A 26,417-nucleotide genomic window follows, 5' to 3' on the forward strand; every position below is an offset into this window, starting at 1 on the left:
AAAACATCTGCTGTTAAAAATAAAGAACTTAATATCACAGGCTAAAGTGATAGATAGAAAATACGGTCGCTTCTCCCTCATACCAATTGTGGACTTCTACAAGGCCATGGTAGTTCCCACACTGATCTACGGACCTGAAGCAACGCTGGGGTTACCACACACCATCTGGACGAAACTCGAAAGCCAATACTGGAGAGAGGTCTTAAATCTACCAAACTCAACTCCATTGGTTTTGATCAGACGTAAAATGAGCCAACTCTCGCTTGCCTCGATAGGGGAAAGAAACAGCTTGATGTTGTTTAGGAAATTATTGCTGGAAAATCGTCCTGAGCTTTTGGAAGCTATAAATACAGAGGCAGAAGGAGGGTGCCTGGCTGTCCTGAACAGATGGTACAGAGACCAAGAAGAAAAATTATACTCAATTCAATGTTCCAAAAAGGAGTTGACGGACAATCCGATGAAAATCCAAAACAAACTAAACAAGCTTGATTGGATACTTACTTTGGACCAGGCCGCTTCGTACAAATTAACCTCGCACCTGCCACAGAATTTCCACAAACTACACGAATTACAAGCGTACGTGAAAAGATATCCAAACCGCAAGTTGAGGAATACTTTTATAAGAACCCTCCTCAACTTACTCCACACGAACGAAATCTTGATGAGATGAGGCCTGGCGAGCACAAACGTTTGCAGATTTTGCAATGACCCGGCTATGGTGGAAACGACCAAACACCTATTGCTAAGATGCCCAGAAGTAGAGGCTATAAGAGGTCCTTACTTGAAGGAGATATTATCTGCAGCCCACACTTTCGATGTAGAGACTTGGTGGGCGAGGCTAATTGGAGGCGGACGAACTACTTGGGTCACTGCCACAGCAAAAATTTTAGATACAATTCTGTCAACTATAGAAAAACGACCATAGGCAAACAATATTCAAATGGAAAGGAACGAAACGCAAAAACTTTTAAAAACCCTTGGGGTTAAACAAAGTATAAAAAAAAAAGTGTCAGAAGACACTCTCAAATGTACTTTACACAAGCATGTGAGGGATCTGTCTCTGGCCGAAATACAGCCATGCGGCTATGGAGAAAGTGCGATAGACGTGGTGGGGAGATTTCAAGGACATGCGAGTTACAAGGGACGAGAATGTCCAGCCAACATTCTGGTGGCGAGGAATGGTGCTTCTCTTCTTGGATGGGATGAGCAAAGGAGCCTGGGTGTGAGGATTCAAGCTGGTGCACCGACACCCATTTCCATAGCTGAAGTGAACGATAAGTAGGCTGCGGAATTTACGGAGGTATTTTTAGAAAGCCTTGGAAAATTGAGAGACTTTGAACATGACATCAAGCTGAAAGCCAATGCTTGTCCAGTAGTTCACAAAGTGAGACCAGTTCCATATAAAAGGATGCAGCAGCTACACGAAGAGGTAAGCAACCTTCCAAAAAATGGTGTGATAGAGCAGATCCAGGGGACAGAATGGTTGTTTCCGGTGGTTTTGGTTGCAAAGAGCAACAGCAAGATGAGACGATGCGTGGATCTTAGAGACCTCAAGAAAAACATTTTGGTGGAAAGACACCCTCTGCCAATCATCTCAGAGGCCATAGCCATCTTGGGAAACTCTGGTTGGTTCTCGGTTATTGACCTTTCGGCGGCATATCACCAAGTGCCTTTATCTAAAGACAGTCAGGATGTTACAGCTTTTATCACACCAGAAGGAACATTTAAGTACTTGCAAATGCCTTTTGGGTTGGCATCAGCTGCCTCTGTATTTCAACGGGTGATGGAGAAACTGTTGTAGGGCATGACGAATGTGATAGTGGTTCAAGATGATATATTGGTGTTTGCCGTGAATGAGGCGCAACATGAAGTCTTGAGGTCTGTTTGGGAAGCTTGAAAGGTGCTGGTTTAACAGTGTAAAAGAATAAGTGTAGGATAGGAGTACGTACCAGTACTAGGCCACAAGATATCGGGGCACGGCATCGCGCCCAATCTTAGTCTTGTGGAAAGTATTTGTAAAGCTCCTGCTCCACAGGATAAAGAACAGTTAGGGTCTTTTATGGGGATGGCCGAATTTTATCACAAGTTTGTGAATAACTTTTCCATGATCTCAGGTCCTTTGAGAGAGTTGCTAAAGAAGGGTACTGGGTGTGTGTGGTCAAATGAATGTGAAGATGCTTTTGAAAGAAGGAGGGTGTTGGTGGTGTGCCTTTCTTGGGGGGGATTTGTTAGCGGTAGGAAAATAGTCTTGTCAGTGGATGCAAGCTTGTTAGGGCTAGGAGCTTCACTTTCGCAAGTAGATGCAGGGAAGGAAGAACATGTTATTGCCTTTGCTTCGAGACCGTTAAGAGGTGCTGAGAAAAACTACTCAGTTATAGAGAGGGAGGCTCTAGCCATATATTGGGTGATGATGCATTTCAAATGTTAAGTTCCTGATTAGGACGGATCATAGGCCATTAGTGCAAATGATGGCTAATGAAGGTTGGGCGGAAGGTTTGCCCAGGATATCAAGGTGGATATTGGAGCTGCAGGGATATAATTTTCATATGTGTTACGTGCCGGGCAAGGAGTATGTGGTTGCTGACTGCTTGTCACGACTGCCTGTGGAGCAGGTCAGGGAGCCGGTAGAAGCAGTACTGGAGGATGAAATGCTTATTGGAAGTATTGAACTTAGAGCGGTGGAAAGAGAAGAATGGATGGCGGCAGAGAGAGAAGATGGGGTGCTGGACAAAGTGAAGGAATGGAGGGTAAAGGTAGATTGAGAGGAAGATTGATCGCTTTCACAAGGTTAAGGATGATTTGTGTTTGTCAGAGGATGGGTGTTGTGTTTGTCAGAGGATGGGTGTAGAATTAGGAGAGGCGCCAAGGTAATTCCTCCAGAAAGGGTTAGGAGGAAGCTTGTAAATATTGCTCATCAGGGCCATCCTGGTATGAGTGGGACAAAAAGATTATTGAGACAAACATTCTGGTGGCCGGCCATGGACAGTGAGGTGGACAGGAAGGTGAGGGCATGCAGGGAGTGTGTAGTGTGCGTTAAGAGTATGGTGGTGAGAGAAACTCCTCTTTTGCCAGTTTGAGTACTGAGTGAGCCTTGGAAAAAGGTAGCTGTGGATTGGATTTAATGGGCCCCATCCAAGGCTTGGGTGATGGTTTCAAATTTTTGGTTGTGTTGATTGACTATCATTCAAATTGGTTGAAGGGCAGGCGGTGAGAGAGGCTAGCACAGTCGAACTGCTGGCGTTCTTCGAGGACATGTTTTTCAGGGAAGGTTTCCCCTCGGAGATGCTTACTGATAATGGTGTCCAGTTTTGTTCTGAGAAAATGAAAGCATTTCTATCGAGTTTTGGGATAGGTTCCACGCGGATAGCTCTATATCACCCTAGACCGAACGGTTTGGTCGAATGAGCTAACAGATTTTTGAAGGGTGGTGTTCAGTTGGCCATGAGGGCAGGACTGTCCTGGATGGAGGTTCTAAAGGAGATGGTGTGGAGCTATTGCATCACGCCCCATTCGGTCACCAGAATGTCACCATTTGTGTCTCTAAAAGGGCCAGCCACCAAGTTGTGTCCAAGTTGGATGGGGTTGTCTGGTTGCGTGGATGTGGACCTCAAGGAGATTATGAATTTGATAGAGAAGGTTCAGGGTCAATACAAACATGTTTTTGATGATGTAGCTACAGTTAAGGTGCAGGAATTGCCAGTAGGGGATGTAGTCCGGATTAAAAAACCCAGGTTTGGACTCAAATGCTTAGAGAGAAAGTTTCTGGGTCCCAAGAAAATAACAGCTGTGCGTGGAGGTGTGGTAATTGTTGAGGGTAGTGAGGTTTAGTCAAAAGGGAGGATGGTTTTGAGTGGTGCAGGGATGAATGATGAGGTGGAGCAGGAATAGAATGATACCTTGGATGATGGTTTGAAGAGTGTGAGCGAGGAGACGAATGTGCGGGATGCTGATGTGCAACATGGTGAATCTGAGGTAGGTGGACGAGCTTTAGGAAGGCTCAGGAAAACTCCCATCAGGTTTAAAGACTTTCATTGTGATTAAGTTCCTTGTGTGGGTTATTGTAAGGAGGGAGATATGTTGCATTTGCTGTCTTGGTTATTTTGGTTTATGTTGTAATGTGGTTCCAGAATCCAATCGGGTTCGGAAACCAGTGTGCAGTTGGAGCAGGGCAGGGATGGGTGCCTGTTGCTCGCTCCGTTTAATCTAATCAATATTTATACTTCTTACTCACAGCGTTCGTGTGTTCAGACTCAACACAAGGTTTTTGTTTGGATGATATGAAATTCTGAAATAACCCTGCGGGGGAAGTGTGGCTTGACTTCTAAAAACCACCTTGTCCTTGTGAAACACAGTGTGAGGAGGCTTGCAAGATAAAGCCTGCAGCTCACTCACCCTTCGGGCAGATGTTATTGCCACCAAAAAGACAGTTTTGAGGTTAAGAAGGCTTAATGGGCACGAAGGAAGGGGTGTCAAGCCTGCGCCATGGGCGCATACATTTACGATCAATATGGACCTTATTTCCCAATAGCAAGACTTAGATGCTTTTCTATTTTTCCCAACAAACTACACTTACCACAATGCACTTGGCTATAACCATCTATTCCTGGCCATTCCTATTTGTCATCTTTGGAACTACAATCCCCAGAAGCCCTAGGGATCTGCTCTGCTTCCGCCAGCTCAGGAACAGAGAGGGAGGAGGCCGATTGTCTGCAGGTGTGCTGACCCAGGTGTGACCAATTAGCCTGCCTCTGCGCTGGGCTGGGCGATTTAAAAACTGCTGCCTGCAGGGGCTCAGTCTCTTGCATTGAGAGTCCTTCCGGCACCTTGTTGCTTCGAGCTACGGATCTTGTATGCAGTTCCTCCTTACTCCGGCTTTGGATCCAGTGCCCTGCCGGGCTCTCTACATTGCAGCTGATCACACTCTGCTGCTTTCCAGCCTCCGCCTGTGCTCTTCCAGGTTTCTGCCTTGCACCCGATCACGCCCAGCTGCTACCTTCCGCCCTGGTCTTCCAGGCTCTTGCCCTGCAGCCTGCCTCACTCCGGCTTCCTACAGTCCTTGTCCTTTGGGCTCCTTGCTCTGCAGCCTGCCTCACTCCGGCTGCCTACAGTCCTTGTCCTCTGTGCTCCCTGCTCTGCAGCCTGCCTCACTCCGGCTGCCTACAGCCCTTGTCCTCTGGGCTCCCTACCTTGCAGTTTACAGTCCTCTGCAGCCTTCTACAGTCAGCGGCCCTGCTCCTCTGGCTTACTCCTTGCTGCCGGTCCTTCTGGCTCCTTGCCGCGCAGCCCGCTTCTCTCCGCTGCCAATAACCCTTGTACTCAGGCCTTCCTACCTTGCAGCCGATCACGCTCTGCTGCTTGCTATCTACAGCCTTTGTCCGCTGGGTTCTCAGCCTAGCAGCCCTCTACAGTCCTCTGCAGCCTTCTACGGTCAGCAGCCCTGCCCCCCAGGGCTCACTCCTTGCTGCCCGGCCCTTCTGGGCTCCGTGCCATGCAGCCTGCTTTACTCGGCTGCCCTAAACCCTTTCCCTCTGGGCTCCCTACCTTACAGCCCTGCTCCTGTGGGCTTGCTCATTGCTTTCCTGCTCCTCTGAGCTCTCAACCATGTTCCATACCATCCTCTGCTATCCAATCCTGTTATACAACTTTCCCTTCATTTCCTTCTGCTAGTTTGCTATCAACTTCCTTTTCCTGGATTTGTCTGTAAGTATCTTCTCTTGTATTGTTTGTGGACCCTTTTGTACAGAGCGTGTCTGTTGGTTTCCATCAGGCAACCTCTGCCCCTTCCCTTGTCTCGTTTTTATGTTACAGACACCCATAGCTGTTGTTCCAAGCCATGAGCAAACAGCGTGGGCCTCTGTTATAGCAAACTGTGCACAAGGCTAGAGTTTTTCCTAAGGTCCGTGGAATACTCTTTTCCTATATCTGCATACACCCCTAGAGGGAATCCTTTCTGTTGTACCTTATTCCTTGCTACACTTGCCTACTCTTCGTTCTCATTACTTTCAGCTGTGTGTGTACTATCTGTCCACCTTACTTCGGCACAACCACCCAAAACCCTTCCTGGGTGTCCTGTGCCACTCTTAACAGGGTGCCATCCCGTGACAAGGGGTTCAAACGGGGTACCAAATTTTAAGACCAAATTTAGGTCCCACAAGCGGACTTGAAAAGGAATTGAGCGTAAACATTAGTTAACCCCTTCAAAAATGGAATTACCAAGGGTATTTTAAAGTAAGAGGGTTCTTCAGCAGTGCGTTTGAAGATGGACAGCGCTGCTAGGTAACCTTTTATTGTGCCAAACTGGAGTCCCAGATCTGCAGAGTGCAAAAGGAAGGATAAGGCCATTGGTGTATTACATGTGAAAGGGTCAACATTCTTAGCTCTGGGCGAAAGCAAAACCTCCATTACATCGTCCGGGAGGTCCAAATCTTTGTATCTGAGCCTCTCAGAAACCATGCGTGAAGGCCGAGAGTCCTGATATCCGGATGGAGAACCGGACCTTCCTCTCGCGAGAGAAGATCCTCTCTTTGTGGAAGATGAATCAGAGGTCAGATGGACATTTGTAGAAGGTCCGGGTACCACGTTCTCCTGGCCCAATCCGGGGCAATTAGGATCATAGATTTCCTGAACCTCCTTATTACGTGAGGAATCACAGGGATTGGAGGAAACGCATGCAGGAGTGGAAATTCCCAGTCCACCATGAACGCGTCTCCTAGAGCTCCTCTCAGGGGAAATTCCCTTAATCAGAATAATTTGCACTTCCTGTTGACACTGGTCGCAAACAGTTCCACTTGAGGTGTTCCCCAAAAGGGTGAAGATCTCTTGAAAGACTTCCTGAGCTAGTTCCCACTCGTGGGAAACTGTGCTCTGTCTGCTCAGAGCATCCGCCGCTGTGTTCTTCTCGCCGGCTAGGTGAACTGCCGACAGAGTGATTCAGTCTTGTATTGCCCAGAACCAGAGCTGCATTGCCTCTCTACACAGTGGTAGTGACCCTACACCACCACTTTTGTTGAGGTAGTACATGGCCACTGTGTTGTCCGTCATTATCAGGAAAACTCTTTCCCCATACAGAAGGCAGAAAGGCCTTCAGCGCTAGTCGGATTGCCCTCACTTCTAAAAGGTTGATATGTAGTTTGGACTCTGATGGAGACCAACGACCGCTGACGGTCAAATCGTTGGTATGGGCTCCCCACCCCGTAAGTGAGGCACCCCTCACTACTGTTATCTCTGGCTATGGTTGCCAAAAAGGTTCTCCTTTCAAGTTGTTTTCCCAACAGGCCCACCACTGAAGGTCCAGTGAGACGTTGTTTGGGATTTGTAAAAGATCGGACATCCTTCCCGAGAACTGTGACCACTGGGTCCTGAGAGCCCATTGAAGAGATCTCATTCTCAGGCGAGCCTGTGACACCAGAAAAATGCAGGATGCCATCAGACCGAGCAACCTCAGAAAGTCGAAGGTTGGGAGATGTTGGGCATTTTGGAATTTTGTCACCATCTGTAGAATGCCCTGAGCCCTCACCTTTGGTGGCGAGGCTTTTCCCCAGAGATGCATCCAGGACTGCTCCGATAAATTGGAGTCTTTGTGATGGTATCATCTGGGACTTCTTGAAGTTGAGGGAGAAGCCCAGCCTGTAGAGGGAGTGGCAGGTATGGTTTAGATGTTCTAAAGCCTGTTCCGGGAACTGGCCCTGATCAACCAATCGTCCAGGTAGGGGTAGACTCGTTTCCCCGCCTCTCCTGAGACTTGCTGCCACAACTGCCATTAGCTTGGTGAAAACCCTCGGGCGGAGCTTAGCCCAAATGGCAGAACCCAAAACTGATAGTGAGAGCTGCCAATGGCGAACCTCTTTCTGTGCTTTTGGTGGATTGGCACATGAAAGTAAGCATCCTGAAGGTCCAGAGATAACAACCAATCCTGAAGCTGGAGGGCCTGAAGGATCTGAGAAAGGGTAACCATCTTGAACTTGTCCTTCCTGAGGAATTTGTTCAATTCTCCCAAGTCCACGATGGGTCTCATTCCTCTGTCCTTTTTCAGAATTAGAAAATAAGGGGAGTACCAACCCTTGTTCCTCTACGATACAGGTACCGGTTCTATAGCACCTTTCTCTAGCAGGTCTAGAATCTCCTGCATAAGGAGCAGGTCTGGAAACTTCAAAGAGTTGTTCCCCGATGACTCTGAGGTGTGCGTAGAAAAGGCAGGCAGAAACCCTGGGCAATTGTCTCCAATGCCCAAGCATCTGAAGTAATAGCCTGCCATTCTGTCAGATGTTGAGTTAGCCTGCCTCCTACTGCTGTTTTGTGATACAAGACCCCAGAGAGGTTTTTAGGCGGTTGACGCAGAGCATAGGGTAAGGTAGCCCCTGTTGCTGTGGCTCTAGTACCTCTGCCATGTCCACCACAGGGAAATTGTTTCTGGCCTCTTTGAGCTGGCTGTCCTCTGCCTTTTCCGAATGCGGAATAGCGAAAGGACCGTCCCCTCCAAGGCGTACCTGCGGGGCGGGTCAGAATTTGTCTCATCGCAGCTGGAAGGGATTTTGCGGCTGCGTTGGAAGTTTGCAAGTTCTCCAAACTGTCATCAGCTTTCTTACCAAATAGATGAGTGCCGTCAAAGGGCATATTCAGAAGCCTGGACTGTACATCTGAGGCAAATCCCAATTTCCGCAACCACGCAAATCTGTGGATTGTCTTACTAACCGCCATGGCTCTGCTGATGCTGTCAACAGAGTCGAGACCGGTTTGGAGAGACTCGCACATGGCTTCCTTTCCATCCTTGATAAGGTTCAAGAAACTGTCCCTTTCTTCCCCTTCGGGGATATGGTCAGCCGCCATGTGGCTAAACCTCGCCCAGCGTGCATGTGGCATTAGCAGACTTTAAGGCCATTCTGCATGCCGAGAAAACTTTCTTGGCCATGGCATCACACTTTTAATCATCACGATCCTGCAGGATTGTGGGGTATGCATTCTGCTTTCCAGAAGAAGTTGCAGCTTGTACAACCAAACCCTCTGGAGTTGGTTGTTTTGACAGATATAGAGGATCTGCAGTTGATGCCTTATACTTAGCTGTCAGTCTCTTACCGACTACAGGGATCACATCCGGTGTCTTCCAGTTTGTAGACACTTTTTTATGCAAAGCCTTGTAAAAGGGGACAAAAATATCAGCCATTCCATCACTGTATTCATCAGCATTCTGTTATTGCTTTCTGCATGATCCCCAAGAAGCTTGAAGAAATACCAAAAGAGCCAGAAAAAGACCAAAAGGAAGTCCAAAACATTGCCAAATCTGATTCTCTCAGTAAACTGAAGAAAGTGCAGATTTTGGGCAGGGGCCTGAACATGCTCCATCAGATATGTATCCCTTTTGGTCTAGTGTTGGCTTCACCAAACCAATCCCATAGGCCCAGAGTGCTGAAGGGGTGAATGCTCTCCATTTGTAAGTGACTGTAAAGCCTGTTAAATGATTAAAATTTTATAACCGGGAGCACTCCCTTGTTTTTCTTTTGTACCAACAATATATTGATGAGGAACCTCGCCACCCCGTGGGGCAGAACAATGGTATCCCTGTGAGCCAGCTCAGGGATTTATCAATTAAGTAATCCCCTTTTGAATGGATTGTGTCCTCCCACGTATTCCTTATCTTTAATATTTCCAATATTCAGATTGCTGCCAAGGAATCATTTTTTTTAAAGTAGAGGGCGCTGCGCGTCGATGCCTGTCGAGTCAATGGGGGTCATTACGAGTTTGGAGATAGCCATGGTGCTGTTAGCGCCATGGCTGCCTCCAAAGTAGTGTCCGGGTTCCTTGAATGGGGACTTACCGGATAATTCCAACCTTGGAGGACCCGGTAAGTCCCCATTCAAAATACCCAACCCCATTCGAGCCCCCATAGGGCTCAATGGGAATGGGGAAGGAGATAATAACAGGCCCATTAATAACGGGCCCGTTATTAGCTCCCTGGTCCTTTAGCGGCTCCCGCTAAGGACGGCTGGTTTAACCGTGCCAGAGGTGATGGGATGAATTTGCCATGACTGCCCACTGTACGTCAACAGTAAAGGTGTAGCGTTCTTTTTGATTTATGTTGCTGTGTGCAAGTGGCTTAGTTGGTACGAGTATAGTGGTCCTTCAGCGCAGAGGTTGAAGGAATTAGTGCAGAGGATTAGTTGAGGGCCTAACGTGCTATTTGGAATATCCAACCATTCATTGCGGTAAAGGGGGAGCTGGTATGTTATTTCTTGAAGGTTGTATGCAGGGCAGCAGTATGCCAATCTCTTGACGGGATTGGTTGAGGCTTTGGCAGTGGGTAGTTGTCTTGTTCCCCAGACAGGGCTTCTGGTGTTCAGAAGAGGCCAGCTGGCTTCCGGTTGCACGTTTTATTAGTTGATTAATCATTGAACAGCCACACCAAATGTTAGCATTGTCCTAAGAATAATGCGATCCTCAGTTGTGCCGATTACCTTTGGAAGTGTGCTCCACAGTTTTGTCACTAACTTGAAGGACGACAATCTTTTTGCGTCTCTCTGTAGTATAGAACAGGATCTTTAGTAGTAGGTCACCATTAAACCTTAGCGTCCTTGGTTAGTATTGTGTTATCTTTGCTGGGATTAATTCAGCTCCAGGACCCCAAAGGGAATGCACAGTGCTTTGAATTGTATTTGTTATTGGTAGCTGGTCATTTCTGAGTGCTGGAGTTGTGTTCCCTTCTGTGGAGTCTGTGCAATATTTTTGCTGCAGTGTTTGTCATGCACTGAAGATCCTTGGTGAGGTAGTCTGGCATGCTGAGGGATAAGCTGTTGGCATAGTTGACTCTTGATAAGAGCAGTGCCATGATGGTAAGGGTCCTATGCGAAAAGGGGAGGAATGGCATAATCCATACGACTGATCAGAAATGGTTGAAGCATTTCTTCACTGGTGCGTTGATTTGTACTTCCAGTGTGAGCCCATTGTCTGTAAGAAGCTCTAGATTATTAATTACTTTGAGGTTTTCGGGCGAAAGGAACTGTGCTTCTGGTGCTGCGTTGGGTGAGGCAGTCATTATTTCTGTTTTGTCTGTGTTGAGTTTTAAGTTGATAGTTGTCACCAAAATCTTGCCACGGACTCAGCCCTTTATTGCATTCTCCTCAGGATGGATAATGTCAGTGGTTTGTTACATCAACCACCCGAGGAGACCAAAGCCAGGGTTTTGGTGAATCTGCCTAAGAAACTCTGGCATTACTGTCTTGATCACCACATGTCTCTTCAGGAAGAGTATCTTTCAAAGTCTTTACGATTTTATGTCAGACTGGTACCCCCAACATTTGTCTAATTCCAGCAAAAGGACTTGTCACACGGAGGCCATCCTAACCTTTGAACCAGATGGGGTTTGTTTTCAATAGACCCTTTCATGTACAGGCTGAAAACAGATTCCCCAAATGACTGTAGACTGAAGACCAAGACTGGAGGTGAGCATTATGCTCCCTTTTCTTTCATTTACTGCGCAAAAGCAGCTTCAAAGAATCAAAAACTCAAAATGTACTTACCCAATAACCTTAGGAAAAAGTTAGTCCAAAAAAATAAAACATGCTGGAGCTATCCACCAATCATGGTCTTCATGCTGTTATGATGTCCCTACATCTGCTAAATCTCTTTCTCTTAATTTTGCTGTTCGGCGGTTGTTAAATATTCCTCTTGGTTGTGAGTGATATTGATAGAGTTCCCTAGTTTGTGGACTGCAGCGTGGGTGTAATGTGATAATACTGCATTGTGGTCACAGTCTCACTAACTTCATTTTCTGTTTCAGGGAGCTTCATGTAGTAGGGGCTAGACGCAAAGCCTCAGCAGTTCGGGCCTGCACGCAGCTCAGGGGGGTGGCCGCAGTATGTCTTATGCCTGGCATGTTAACATGACAGGGTGAGTTACACCAACATGTGGTAGGAAACAAACAGGACACCAGCGAACCGATGCCCTCTACAGCAAGGTTGTAGAACTGTGGTGGCTCTCGGAGCCCACACGAAATGATGCAGAAGGGGGATTTGCATCAGTTGGGCTCCTGCAGCGCACTGGATTCACTTCAGCAGACCTAGACAGCAGACCCAGACATCTTGCAGTAACTGCAGGCGTTGAACATTTAATGCAGGCAGTTCTGTGTGAACTCAACAGTGCTTTCTCTCCTACAGGGTTCCCAACACATCGAGCAACAACAACATGGCCTATAACTAAGGGCAGTGAAATAGAGGCCTAGCCTCACCCTTGGGCCGACTTGAAGAGGAGGCCTTTGTAGCAGTGGAAGAAGCTATGAGAAAACAATCCCTTATTCTGCCACCCTTACAGAGGCAGGCTAACTCATACCCTACTCTGTGACATGAAGGGCAAGGAGAGCCCCAGTTGGCAGGCAGAGGAGCAGAAGACAGCCTCTTGTTAGAAGGTTTTAAGAGGGTCTTGGGCTCTCCAGTGGAACAAACAAACCATTGAGAAGTACTTTAGGCCTATTGTAACAGAGGCTGGACGAGACAGACGTTCATCTCTGGCAGGCGGAGCAAGGCAACCCAAGTACCACCAGCTGAGAAAGAGGGATGTACTCAGCCATTTTACACAGAGGAATCCTCTTCAAAGCCCTGTTGCCCCTGCAATCTGGATTTTGCAGCTCCACAGAGATCAGAAGGGTGCAGCACTTTTGAGATGTTGACAGAAAGATTTCTTAAGAAGACCGCTGTATCTTCCACCTCCAGACCGCTTAACCCAGAGGATGCAACTATGGATAGTGAGACCAGATAGAAAATGAGCCAAGTAAAGACAGGGAAGAGGAGCATTCTTCCTTGTCATCCGAGCAACAAAAAGGACGGGTCGAGGATGTCGCCACCTACTGGAAGAGACAGAAGGAGGAAACATTTGCGCCAAAAGGACTCGTGCATCCCAAGTCGGCTGAGCGGACGCCATAATTCAAAGTGGCTCACTACTTAAATGCCCTGCCTGCAAAAGCCTTTGGACAAAGTAGTTAGGGGCAAGTAAAAGGCAGAGTGCCCATGCTACTGATTTATCGCCACTGCAAAAGGGAGGGTAATGCTTTGGTTATATCTTAGTTCAAGGAGACTGGCTAGCGCGCCTAGTTGGAGGGACAGTTACCTTGTGCTGCGTTCTATGCTCCTCATCGTCGCTTGCTACAATTTCAATAGGAAGGAAGCTTCTGGGAGTTTGCGAGCCTACTGTTAGGGGTTATCCTCTGCACCCTGGTGTTTAACCAAGGTCACGAGACCAGTGGTGGCAGCCCTCGGGGAACAGGGAGTGCTCATGATTGTATTTCTGGACGACATGATCTTGATGTCGCAGAGTAAATGGGGTGTAAGTTAACAGGTAAACTTGGCTGTGGACCTTCTTCAGAGCCTCAGGTTCCTCAGACTAGGAGAAGTCTGATCTGATGCGCAGGAAATCGAGTTTCTAAGCTTTTCTATAAACATGCTAAAAGGGATGCTTAGACTCAATCAATCCAAAGCGGATATCAAAAAGAGGGAGAGTCTTTTTTTTAGTCAGATCTAATGAGTGTTATAAGTCAGCGTCCATTTAGGCTATAGTTCCAGGGTTACTTCATTATCGAGCCATTTAGAAACTAAAGAAAGTGCACATGTGCAGGGATATTTTATATGCATAAAGTAGCACTATTAGAGGAGGCCTGTGTAGAACTTCTCTGGTGGCTACATCATATGGAGGCTTGGAATGGAAAGGCCTTTTTAAAGCACCTCCCCAGAGCTTGTGATCGAGTAAGATGCCAGAAGGTCCAGTTGGGATGCACATTGCAGAAGCCGCAAATTGTTTACAGCTTTGGCAGGCTCCTTCGCAATTAAGTTGCAGGCCAAAGACATTGTGGACTGCTGCATTCTGCTTAAGATGGATAACATTTCAGCAGTGTGCTACTGTGTAATCAATCTCTGTGGTACGAAGTCCGGAGTCCTTGTGGAGCTCGCAAAGGAACAGATTTCTGGCATTACTGCCTTGATCACCATATGTCGGTGACTCCGAAGTACATTCCAATGCTCTTAAACGTAATGGCAGATTGGAACTCCAGGTATCTACATGGCTCCGGCACCTGGAAGCTGAATGAAAAGGTCCTCAGTCGTCTGGCACCGAAGTGGAATCCTTTCCATAAAGTCCTATTCACATTGAGGCTGAATGCACTGATACCACCATTTTTCAGCAGGAGGTCATAACCAGAAGCAGCAATGGTGGACATGTTCCTACAGCCCTGGATCACAGAGTATAGCTGATGGGTTTCCCCTTCGCATAAATAACAAGGTCTTTGTGGAAGGGCAGGAGAGAGTGGTGCTGGTTCTAGTAGCCCCTGTGGACATCGCAATTATAGTTTCCAGCTCTGATGGAAATTTCTATGGATTTTCCAATCAGTCTTCTCCGAATCGTTGATCTTTTGAGGGATTAAGTAAGGCAACCTCACCAATTGACGAGTGAAGGGTCTCCGGTGCTTTAGGAAGGAGGTCTTCCGGATGGATTGGAGCCATGCGGGACTTTCAGGTACAGCTTGGGAGTTCACCAGAGAAAGTTGTGCCCCTGCTTGACATGGGCAATATAAGGTGCCTGGGAGAAGTGAGCTAGCCTGTGTTTAGAACAGACTCAGGAATCCATTACAGAATTTTTTGCCACATAAGGCAGAACGTACAGGCGAGTGTACTCCTACAGGTCCTCATTCTCAGCAGGTCATGACAATATTGACAGTACTCCGATAGGAGAGCACGTCTTGGTGTGTAGAATGCTCAAGGGCTTGAGATTGACCACACCTCTAGTAGCTCTGTATTTCATGTATTACACAATAGATCCTCAACAGTTGTTGGTTTACGGGGGCCGGTACTACAGAGATGGGGAGTAGATAACTGAAGGATGCAAAAGGTGACTACCCCTCCCTTATTGCACCGTCTTGTTCACAACATGGACAGGGCACAAAATGCACAACTTAATTATAAACGCATAGGTCCAAGCACTCACGTCATATCACCAATCAAAATGTTATTCTGTTTGTATCCAAATACATAACAATTCAGACCTTATCTAGATTGTGTGGTCATACCACAATCTGTAAACAATAGTGATCAGGTGTTAGTAAACAAGTGCCAAAAATGAAGTGCATAAACAAATACATAACACAACATTTATAATTCCTATTTGACTCATGAGACAGTTGGGGTGTCTCCACTCATGTGGATCCAAATCTAAGTCGCACTTACTTACATGATTATCATCCACTTCTATGATGAGACAATGCTTCTATACACAAAGGTCGGACTCCCAATTTCAGTGTCAACTGCTACATTCAATCACAAAAAAGGAGGATGGTGACCCAGTCGATTTGGTCACATAATGCAATAGCCTACACCTCTTGTTTCGTCCCTTGTGACGGATGCAGGTATCCAAACCCGTTCTTCAAACAGTTAAATAGGCTCATTTAACTATTTGAAGAAACTGTATTTCATGCCATAGTTCTGCATCATTTTTAGACATGGCCACTCAAAATAAGCAGTTGTCTAGGAGGGCTTTATCCTGCAAGCTGACAACCTTGCTCTATTTGATTGCTTGTTCGAGTTTCTGATGTTATAGCCTTGAATCTGACATGTAGGGTCTATTTGCTGGACGGGGTTGTCTTCCACATTTTGCACCACGTTAAATGCAATTCAAAATATAAAAGGGCAGTGATGAAGACTAAAAAGGACTCCTTTGAATTGAGATTCGAGAAAGCACAACAGGATTCCAAAGAACCTTTCACAATTCTTAAGGAATTGGAAAAACCCAGGGACAACTCATTTGAAAAGTTAGTGAAAGAAACCAGGATGCCATGCTAAAGAAACTAGAGGGAATAAAATATAATAACCAGAATGATTGGTCTAAGTATGAGCTGTCAGACATATCATGTGACAGTAGCTCTGATGATATAGCAGCTTTACAAAACCTGTCTATCCCAAAGTTCAATTTTAGAACAATAACGGAAGAACTTTGTATAATGCTGAGCAAGCTCAAACTGAAAAACTGTAGGGGAGATATTTGCCCGGAAGGCCTGGTGAAAGCTTTTTCGGTTTCTCTTCTGGGTGTTCCGACCAAAATTGTTAATACCTTTTTGAAGGAATGCCATGCGCCTATGGATTTAAAAAGCACATGGCTAACAGCGCTCCTAAAAAAACCTGGCTTGGATCCAGACATACCAGGAAATTATAGACCCATCACAAATTCCCACTTTCTACTGAAGATCTTGGATAGCGTGGCCTAAAAGCAAATTCTGGTACACCTGACAAAATACGAGGTCCTCAATAAAAGGCAGTCAGGCTTTAGACCAGGGTTTAGCATTGTACTGGCGCTCCTGGATCTAAAGACAAATATGCTGCACAACATGGATAACAGCCATACCAATCTGCTGATGGTATTGGATTTATCCGCCGTGTTCTATTTGGTGGAACATTCTCTATTATATAGGTTGAAGGAAGTCGCTAATTTTAGTGAAGATGCAGTGTACTGGATACTCTCTTTCTTGGGGGCAGATCGGTCCGTGCCTGCAGTCAGGATGCAGAAGCATGTCCAGTCCCACTACCTTATGGTGTACCACAGGGTGCTTGCTTGTCCCCATTGGTGTATAATATTTTCACAGCTCCCTTATGTCAGTTGTTACAGAATAAGGGCATCTGCTTTTCTAACTATGCAGACGACACGCATTGTATAATCTGCCTATAAGGCAATTACGACAAAGACATGCACTCAATAACGACAAAAAAGAATTGATGGTTATTGGGACTAGCTCCAGAATTGCCAGACTAGATAACAAATACCTGGAGATCTGCATAGCAGATTGTAAAATTCCTTCTAAAAAGAAGATAAAAACTATGGGAGTTTACTTGGACCAAAACCTTAATATGAGAATGCATATGAATAACCTTCCTCATATTATCACATAAGACTCCCGTCTCGTATGTGCCCCTATCTCTCCATCAAGAGCACTGAGACTATCGCCAGAGCTAGAATAGGCTCCAAGATGGATTACTGCAGGAGCCTGTTGATGAGAGTCAATAAAAGCAAAGTTGCTAGACTTCAGGTGATCCAGAATGGTGCAGTTAGGGCGATTGTTGGACTCAAAAAACATGATCATGGCTCTGAAGCTAGGTGGGGGCTGCACTGGTTACCAGTGGAAGCTGGAATTCCCTTTCGTATGCTTGCTATAGTCCACAATTGCAAAGAAGGCTTGAACCCTCAATATCGAGTAGAAAGGATCATTAAGAAGCCAATGGTTAAAAACCTGAGATCAGACAATTCCAATGTATTGGTGGTACCGCGATCTAAACTGGCTCTTACTGACCAGAGTGCGTTCTATACTGCAGCGCCCAAACTATGGAACTCTATTCCACCAGAGCTCAGAATGGAAAAGTCACTGGACAAATGCAAGAAAAAAAAAATGAAGACGTAGCTCTTTAAGAAATCTGTGGGAGAGATCGGAATGGAACAGGTCACCAATCTAGTTTAAAGAAAATACTGCAGACCTCCCCTTTTTTTTTTTTAAGTAATCCATGCTATCGCTGTATGGTAGGATGGCCAGTTATTTGTGATGACCATTGTTTGTTGAATTTGTTTTTTCTCCATCTAGGCGTCATTCTCTGTGCCCGTATGCCTACGGGCCGGTTTGGTTTGCGCGGTACAAATTAATAAAAGCAAAAGTAGAGCAATCTCTAATCCGGCATTCAAAGATTATCCGAGTCTACATCTAGTGAGCGAGTGCACTGGTCAAGCTCTTGATTTCTGTCTGGAAGACTTTCGAGGTAGAATCATTGCATAGCTTGACACGTTGGACTCTTCCCAAGCAGGTACCGATACAAATCCTTTTGGGGCTCATTCAGCCAAAGGAGTGAAGGCAACAAAAGCCTTGTCACAAGTTTCTCCCCTTCTCACCTGTTTCTCCTTTCTTGTACCTTTCTTGGACGTAGCTTCCTTTTTTCTTACTGTCCGGGACTTGTATAAGCCTGGACGCGGGTCTTCGAAGTCCAGCGTGAGGTTTGTAGCCTTCCTCTTGGAAGCGTTCAGTATCCGGCCAAGGAACCAGGAAGAGGACGAGTCGGCTCGAAAAGAAGTTGGGGCTCTGACTACGAGGATTTTCCAGGAGTAAGACCACGAAAACAAGGTAAGGGGATGGGGATGAAAGAGTACCAGGAAGGGAGGAATAAGGTATCAAGGATAGCGTGAAGCGAACTTCAGAAACAAACGTCTAACTACACCAAGCAGTAGCGTTGAGAGGCGCGGCGCCGCAGCCTTTTTCTAGGAAGCCGAACGTTGCATGAAAAGGTTGCTGTGCAGCGCTTTGAAAGCGCCAGCCATGTTGGTAGAACCGCAGAGTTTACACCGCGGTTCATCGTGGAACATGAAGTCCAGAATGGGCGAATTCGGCGAATCGTGACAAGCCTTTCAGCTAGGGGTTAATTTCGAGAACATTATGAGGTTGCCGGATTGGTCCAGCGATTTGGTTTTTAAGGATGTCCATCTTAAACATATCGTCCAGCCAACATTGCGGGTAGTAAGTAAGCTTTAAACCAACATAATGCTCGCCTCTGCTATTGACATACACAAACATTTTCCATATTTGTTCATACGAGGAGGGGGGTAGTCGGGATTCTATTAAAGAAACAGAAGTGACATTTATCCAACCCTTAAGTGTAAACAATATAATGTGGGCTGAGGGAAAGTTTGATCGAAGCTGAATGTTGTTGATGCTTTACGATCCAGCGAGTCCAGGGCAGAGGTTTTACAATGTCTTGAGATGACCTGAGAATGCCTCGGACAGAAAGTTTATATTGTGCATGAATTATTTGCTTCTGTATTGTTTACATACCCTCTCTTGGATGAGCCAAGGAGGAAGTTAGCTTGCTTTGGGAGTTGAAGCTGGTGGTCAGCAGATCTGTGCCCAATATAAAGAGAAGAGAAAGAACAGGATGACCACAACTGGTGAATAGCTATACCACGTGTTTTGTTGGACTATCTTTCCTTAAGGTTGTTGGAAAAGCTGGTTTTGAATGTTTGTTTCTTTGAAGCTGATGTTGAGTAGTAAAATAAAAAGAAGCATAATGCTCACATCTGTGTCGAACATAGTATCAAAACTTACCAATAGTAACAAATCTGGAAAATATTTTTTTTCAGCTGGCATCCAGATCCACAAGCAGCGACAATGGACAGGACACTTCAGAATTGTCACAGTGTAGAGGGGTATGCTGTTCCCCCTTCCAATCATGAGAGTGCAAATACAGGTGAAGAGTCAGTCTGCTTCCTTTCCCTGGTCAACCGTTTCTGCCGCACAAGGCCGGGTATTGAACTTTGTGGATTTTCCAGCTCTGTTTTCTTTGTATTGCACTTCTGGATCTGCATCTCAATCTATACACCATGGTCATGAAGGGATCCCAATCCTTGATGGCCTGGAAGGTAGTGAGTGCAACTGGGCACTCTTGGTTATTTCGGCAGATGCTATCATCATAATCCGACACTCATAGGCTACAAGAGCTTCAAAGAATTATTGATCAGCTTGGTATAAATAGTCAAGCAGCTGGTGTGTGAATGGGGTCTCAATTCATTGAATACTTTGATCATCCACGTTGGGAATCTGCTGTTTACTTTATTGTCAACAGCAAATGTTATAAAAGTTTCAGTGTGGTCCTGGTGGACATCTAAGTCGGGCACCAAACCAGTGAGTAAGCAGGTTATCATTTGTTGTCTCATGAAAGGGGTCATGTCTCTCCATCCCTTTCTCGGCACAGATGTGGGATGTTAATGAGGGCCACAATTTCATAGCTAAGTGGTCCGATAAATAAAACCGTTCCAGGAAGGATGTGTCGGACAAGTCAGCTACTTTGTTCTGCCTCATCTCTTTCAGGGGGCCTTGGATCTTATGCCAGTCAAATTTACAGGTAGCTTTTTCATTCCTGAGGGTGCTTCTTTTTATTTGATCAGGAGTACAACATGCAATTTGCACTGTGTGTATTGTCTCTCTTTTTGGGATAGGATGTGTGTAGTTAAATTCCTTAAAAAAATATAAAAAGGTTACAGTATTTCTCATGAAACTTTACTCTCCTCTGCTTCTTTTTTCCTTGCAAAGCCATTTGTACCAGTTTATTCTTCTACCATTGGCAATTTTTTCAGATGGCTTCTCCACCTGGCTTGGATTGGCACTTTTATGGTTGGGGCCTACTCTGCCCAGAGGGCAATGGGATGCAATGCTTTCTCCTCCGGAACCAGCTTGCAAGACATACAGAAGGCTTCTGATTGGTCTTAGAATTCTACCTCCAAAACCTTGTATTTCAAGGCAGTCAGCAACGCTGACTTTGCAGTTGCTATAAAGGAGCATAATGGGTGCATTCGGTTTGCACATGAAATGTTTATTTTCCTAATCCTTGTGAAGTAATATCATGATTTTTTATTAAGGACACAGATGAAAATAAATGCCTCTGCTCAATTCCCTCCCATTTGATGTGTTTTTTTCTTTTTCTACAGCACCTAACTCTTAAACCTGAACCTGAGGTTCGGACAACTCGGCAGTCTGATCGTACTTGGCTTTGGCGAATTACTGTGTCAACAGTTTCCAGTGTCATTTGGGTGCAAACTTCAACCAGTTGTGAGTTGTTTCACAGCTTCGGATAATCAAAGAAAAGAGGACTCATTAGTGGTTGCACCTATGTTTGGAGGGTGTGCAGAAGTCAGATTGGTGTACTACCATTATTTGCTCAATGGTTCTGGTCTTCCTGTGTTCTTCCTGTGTTTCATGGGAATTAACAGTTTTCTGTGGTTTGGTTCTTTGCTGCTGCCTAAGTACATCAAAGAGTTCTGAACAATATGTGCCTCTTGTCTCTTTCCGAAAATTATAATTTTACAACATGAAAGACTGCTAAATCAACATTTCAGTGGGAGGATTTCTCAGAACAACATAAACAAATGAGATTATTCCTCATGTTTTTGTTTTCAGAAATAGCTTCACAAACTCAGAAAGGGATATTTTATGGCACTGTGCAAAGAAGAAACCAGCTAGCAACCATTCACAAGTCTGGCTGGATAGAAATGAAATGGGAAAGCAAACGTAAGCCAGCGCACTATAGTCTCTAGTAGCAATCATGAAATCTAAGGATCTCTTGCAACTTTCACTCAAACCCAATGGTTGCTTAGATGGTAGATGGATGGTACCTTTTGTTTTTAGTCCAGAGGCAGGGAGGATTTCCCCCTCTGGTCTCATTGTCGGAGGCCGGTTGTGAACAAGTTTCCACCATCCTGGCTCCCCGAAATCTTGAACACCTGAGCGGAAGAAAACGGGGCTTCCCACAGAGAGGCATCCAGCGACAGTACTCCACCATGTTGAGGTCTTCTTCCTGAATTGGACACAACAGTGGTAAAGACAGCAGTGTTATAGTTGCAGTTTGAATCTAAAAATGCATTCAGAGATATTGTCACCTGGCAAGGCAGCCCCTTTAGTGCAGGCACCACATGCGCTAAACTGTACAATATGCAATTACTTTAAACCATTAAGTTTAAGGGCGTTTCCTATGTCATAAGACAATCACCCTTTAATGGGGTATGGCATTTCATTGGAGGAAAACTTTCCATAAGCCATACGTAGTAATATACATTAATACACTGCAAACAAATAATCAAGAAAATTGAATACTGAATGGTTACAACAACTAGTATGAAATGTTCTTCATGATCCAATGGATGATATGGACTCAGACTCCTAGAGACATTATGCAGACGGACAAGACATTGGCATAGAAAAAAAGGTTGGTGTGGGAGTAGTTGCTTAATGACTCCCTGACTTTAGGGTCTTAAGGGGCTACTGAACGAAAACAATGCGTTTTTTTCTCATAGCAGCAGTAGTCAAGGAGGTAAATTGATGAAGTAGATCCAGGGACAAAGCAGTTGGGACGATCAGATTGTGTGAAACTCAATGGAAGACAGTTTCAACAAGAGCAGAGCTGTGTGTCTGCCAACAAACAAATTAAGACATAGGGCCTCATTATGAGTCCGGCGGTAACCGCGGCGGTAAAACCGCCTGGTTACCACCGGACTCGTATTACCATTCCGCCTCCGTGATTCCCGGAATTACCGGGGCATTACAACCCCGGTTTTCCGGGAATCCCGGAGGCGGAATGGTGTAAATCCCCATTCCCATTGAGTCCTATAGGACTCAATTGGAATGGGGATCATGGAAACACCGGCAGCATCTCGTAATGCTGCCAGTGTTTCCTCGTCCGCCTGCAGGCGGGCGGTGTTAAACCCGCCAGGTCAAACCTGGCGGGAACATCACCTCCCGCCTGCAGGAGTCGGGATCAGGCGGTCCGGAAACAACAGTGGCGGCGGGTTTACCGCCACCGTTATTTCCGGACCGCCTGATTTGTAATGAGGCCCAGAGTCTGCCTTTTCCTCTCTAATCAGTTTCTTCTACCTATACCCCTCCAAACGTCCATCATGACTTATTCTTCCAAGGATACCCTTACCATTCCACTATTCTAATCATATTAATTTTATTGTAGCCTATTCCTATATCCCCTTGTCATACACCATTCCAGTGCACCACACCTTCCATTGTCCTATACAAAACATAACACATTCAGTACCTTCATACACAGTGAAAGTAGAACTATACATTGAGAGCCACAATGTAACAGGGCAGATTGTTTCTAATAAATGCCTTTGCTAAAAAAATATTTTATTGGAGAAATATAAAGTACAAAGCAAGAAGAGGCACCATACAGATCTGAGGTCCAATCAAGAACACGCACATGGAAAAATACGATCAAATGGCTAATCTAACGGCCATCATATAAAAAAGCAATCTGTCTGGGAACTAAACTCAGACTGGATAGACTAAACATTTCACAGCTTCTTTATTGTGTCTGTTGCCCTTCAGCATGTTGTACCATAGTCCCCAGAATGCAGCGTTTGACGCTTGTTTCCATTTTCCTTAAAAAAGAAAATCTGAGGTGAACCTCTTCGCTCCTTGGATCCCTGCCCAGTTTCTGGCTGGTTCAACCTCAAGTTCTGGAAAAGGCTCTGCCTTTTGCTTGTCCGCTGGCTCTTAGGGAAGTTCAGAAACATGTGTCCTGCTTTTGCTTCTCGCCTTATGGCATCTCACACAACATGTAAGTGGTCACCAGTGAATCTGAGCATTGGCGCAGGCTCTCAAACCATACACTTCGCATTCATTCCTCATGCAACGTTCTCAGTCCTGGCCGCTTTGAAGACTTGGGTCACACACAGTCCTCCTCTGTGACTGTTAAAGGTAGACACTGCGCCTTGTCTATGGCTCTGTCCACGTCCCTGGCACAATCTGTGTTTGGGCATCCAACAACAACCTTGGCAGTCACTCTAGCTCTCAGCACAGAAAACTGGTCTTTGTTCACTCTTGCCTGGCCTCATCGCAGCTTATTTTCTCCACATTCGAAGGTGCTTCTGACTTTTCCATCTCTAAAGCTCCTGTGTCCCAGATATCTGGCAAACGCCACCTCTGTGCCCGCTGCTCCCTCTCCCCAAAGAGTCCCTTTTTCCTTTCATTGGCCCCTCCTATGTCACCATGTTCAATAGATAAAAAAGGGTTAATGGATTGTGATGTGATTTACCACAATTTGAATCCATAAAGGTAAAGAAACACAGGTTTAAGCACATTCAACACAGACCGAAAACAATACTCAAGGGAGGGTGATGTTCAAAATAAAATACATTTTTCTTTTTAAAAAACAACCACAACAATACGAATTTGAGATGATGTGAATTGAGGACAGCCGGGCTCCCAGATGTCTTAACAGCGTTCATAGTTTTTCCCTCTGGAGCACCAAAAAGATTAAATCATACCCCAGTGCTCTATGGGGTGTGGAGAGGCTTTGCAGAACCTCCAGTGCCCACCTATGATGCAGGATTATAGGGGCCGAGTGGCATCTGTTGTCCAGATGGCTAGGCGGCAGAAGCAGCGAAATGCATGCTTGCACCGCTGGAGCGGAGCCTAATGGATGCACTGGTCATCCGCAACCAGCAGAAGACACAGAACGGGTGTGGCCTGCTCCTGCGAGAGGCAGGTAAGGCCCGGTGTTGTACCACGATCATGGCTGATGAGATCTTTTGGAAATGGACACCATTTCCAGCAGGCACCCATGTGCCTTTGTGTATGCCTAGTCCCACCTTGCGGGCCTTCCGATTAGGTGCGGTGTGCTTTTCATCGACTAACAGCGAGTGGGCAGGCTCTGCCGGCCCCTGCAGCAAGGCCTGCATTAAGGCCCCCTTGCCGGGCCCTGTCCGGAGCTGGAGGGAGCAGCTCCACCTGCCACCACTCTGCAATGCACCCAAAGGTTTCTTACTGACTTGGTCCCATGCACATCCAGACCACGAACACATTCTCGATTTCAATTGCTCTTGTAAGCAATATGGATCGCATTGGTCCACCCACCTACCTTGGACACCGACTGTGCCAATTGTTGCCTGCTCCTTTTCCTACCTGCCTAATCTCTAACCTCCAATTTCTGCACTAACTGTACTATGCATCGTGACGGGCCCATGCTGATTGCTTCTCTACTGCTTTCTTAATGCCCTGCTTAAAAAAAAAACAAAAAAAAAACAAATTCAAGAAAATCATTGAAATCTATTTTCTAATCTCTGGTGTGCTTCCAATTGTGTATCCATCATTTTGTACTGCTTTTAGTGTCTTCTGCCCAACGCATCGCCCGTCAGTCAGTCCTTTTCTATCGCCAGGTCAGAGACCTTTTAGCAATAACAGAGGAACCTTATTAGAGGGGACGGCGGGACGGCGTATCGAGGAAAGGGGACTATGGACTAGGAGTAAGGTGGTCACTACGGTGAGTAACCTGGTTATACTCCTACGACCCGTCCCCTTTCCTACATACTTATGGGAGATTCCCAAGCACTCCTTACAGGAACTATGGGTGGATGGAAAAAACCCTCACTGAAACAGGTTCTTCAGCACAGCCTGACCAAACTGAGCATCAGATCTTGAGCTCAGGTCTAGACAATAATGCTTACAAAAAGCCGATGGGGACGCCCAAGTAGCCGCCTTTGCGAGGGTCTCCCAGGGGACATATTTCTGAAAGGCAACTGCGGCTGCCTTGCCCCGCACCAGGTGTGCATGAATACCTTTAGGAGGCTTCAGCCCTTGGACTGTGTAAGACTCCGTAATGCAGGCAGTGATCCATCGGGAGATAGTCGCATTACAGGTCTGCTTACCTTGTGGATTACCAAAGGTCACAAACAGTTTAGAAGAGCTCCTAAATTCGGATGTTCTGTCCAGATAGAACTTAAGAGCCCTTCTAACATCCAGGCAGTGCAGAACCCTTTCCGCCTCTGAAGCGGGGTACGGAAAAAAGACCGGCAGGGAGATCGACTGGTTTATATGGAAATCAGAAACCACCTTCGGCAAGAAAGCAGGATTTGTCCGTAGGACCAGCTTATCCTTGTGAAAAGCCAAGAAGGGATGCTCCACCGACAAAGCCTGGAGCTCACTCACGTGCCTTGCTGAAGTGACGGCAACCAAAAAGGACACCTTCCATGACAGGTGCTTGAGGTCCTCCATGGCCATTGGATCGAAAGGTTTATGGCACGCTGCCGTCAGGACCACATTTAGATCCCACGCCGGGTGCAGACTACAAATCGGAGGATAAAGGTGCGTCAAGACTGCAAAATGTCTCAACCACTGGATTAGACGGAGAGTAAGAGCATTGGTCCATAGAAAACCGCCAAAAGATAAGTTCTACATCACAGAACGTGAACACCCGACTGTGCCAAGTGGGATACAAAGGACAGTACCGTGTCAATTGTAGCCCCTCTTGGGTCCAGCTGCTTGTTTAAACACCAATGACAGAACCTGAGCCATTTGCTTCTGTACTAGGACTTAGTCGAGGGTTTTCTGGCTGCCTGGATAAAGCGCATGTTATCCACAGACAGGCTAAGATGTTCTAAAGACCTGAACTCAGGCACCATGCCACAAAGCTGAGTGATTGTGGGGAGGGGGGCCACAGTTGTTGTTCCCTCTGGTGAAGAAGATCGGGGGTCACCGGTAACCTGATCGGCGGATACACCAACAGGTGTTGAAGTTCTGAGAACCAAAACCTGGCTGGCCACCACGGGGCCATTAGTAGAACAGAACAGTTCCCCGAGTTCTTCAATTTGCAAATCGTTCGATGAACTAAAGGCAGAGGCTGGAAGGCATAAGCCCTCATGTTGTGCCATGGAATCTCGAGAGCATCCCCCAGAGAGGAGGCTCCTAGTCCGTTTCTGGAGGCGTACAGAGGATGTTTCTTGTTTGTGCCGTAGCAAAGAGGTCCAATTCCGGAGTGCCCCAGCGCAGGAAAATCCATGAGAGGACCTCCTCCTTCAGCTCCCACTCGTAGCTGACCATCGTCTGCCGACTGAGGGCATCTGCCGTGACATTCAGCTGGCCC

The 26,417-nt window shown here is 46.2% G+C and overlaps 1 protein-coding gene across 2 annotated transcripts in view; it reads right to left on the reverse strand.

The window, feature by feature from the left end:
- Positions 1 to 26,417, reverse strand: part of KAT14 (lysine acetyltransferase 14) — a 939,559-nt gene that overhangs the window by 621,892 nt on the left and 291,250 nt on the right. For both annotated transcript variants that reach the window (XM_069607541.1, XM_069607540.1), the window contains exon 4: positions 21,163 to 21,344. In XM_069607541.1, coding sequence (XP_069463642.1) covers positions 21,163 to 21,344 — 182 coding nt within the window. The remainder of the gene's footprint in view (positions 1 to 21,162; positions 21,345 to 26,417) is intronic.

The sequence above is a fragment of the Ambystoma mexicanum genome, chromosome 4q, assembly GCF_040938575.1.
Source record: "Ambystoma mexicanum isolate Mex_15411 chromosome 4q, UKY_AmexF1_1, whole genome shotgun sequence".
NCBI classification, from domain to species: Eukaryota; Metazoa; Chordata; class Amphibia; order Caudata; family Ambystomatidae; genus Ambystoma; species Ambystoma mexicanum.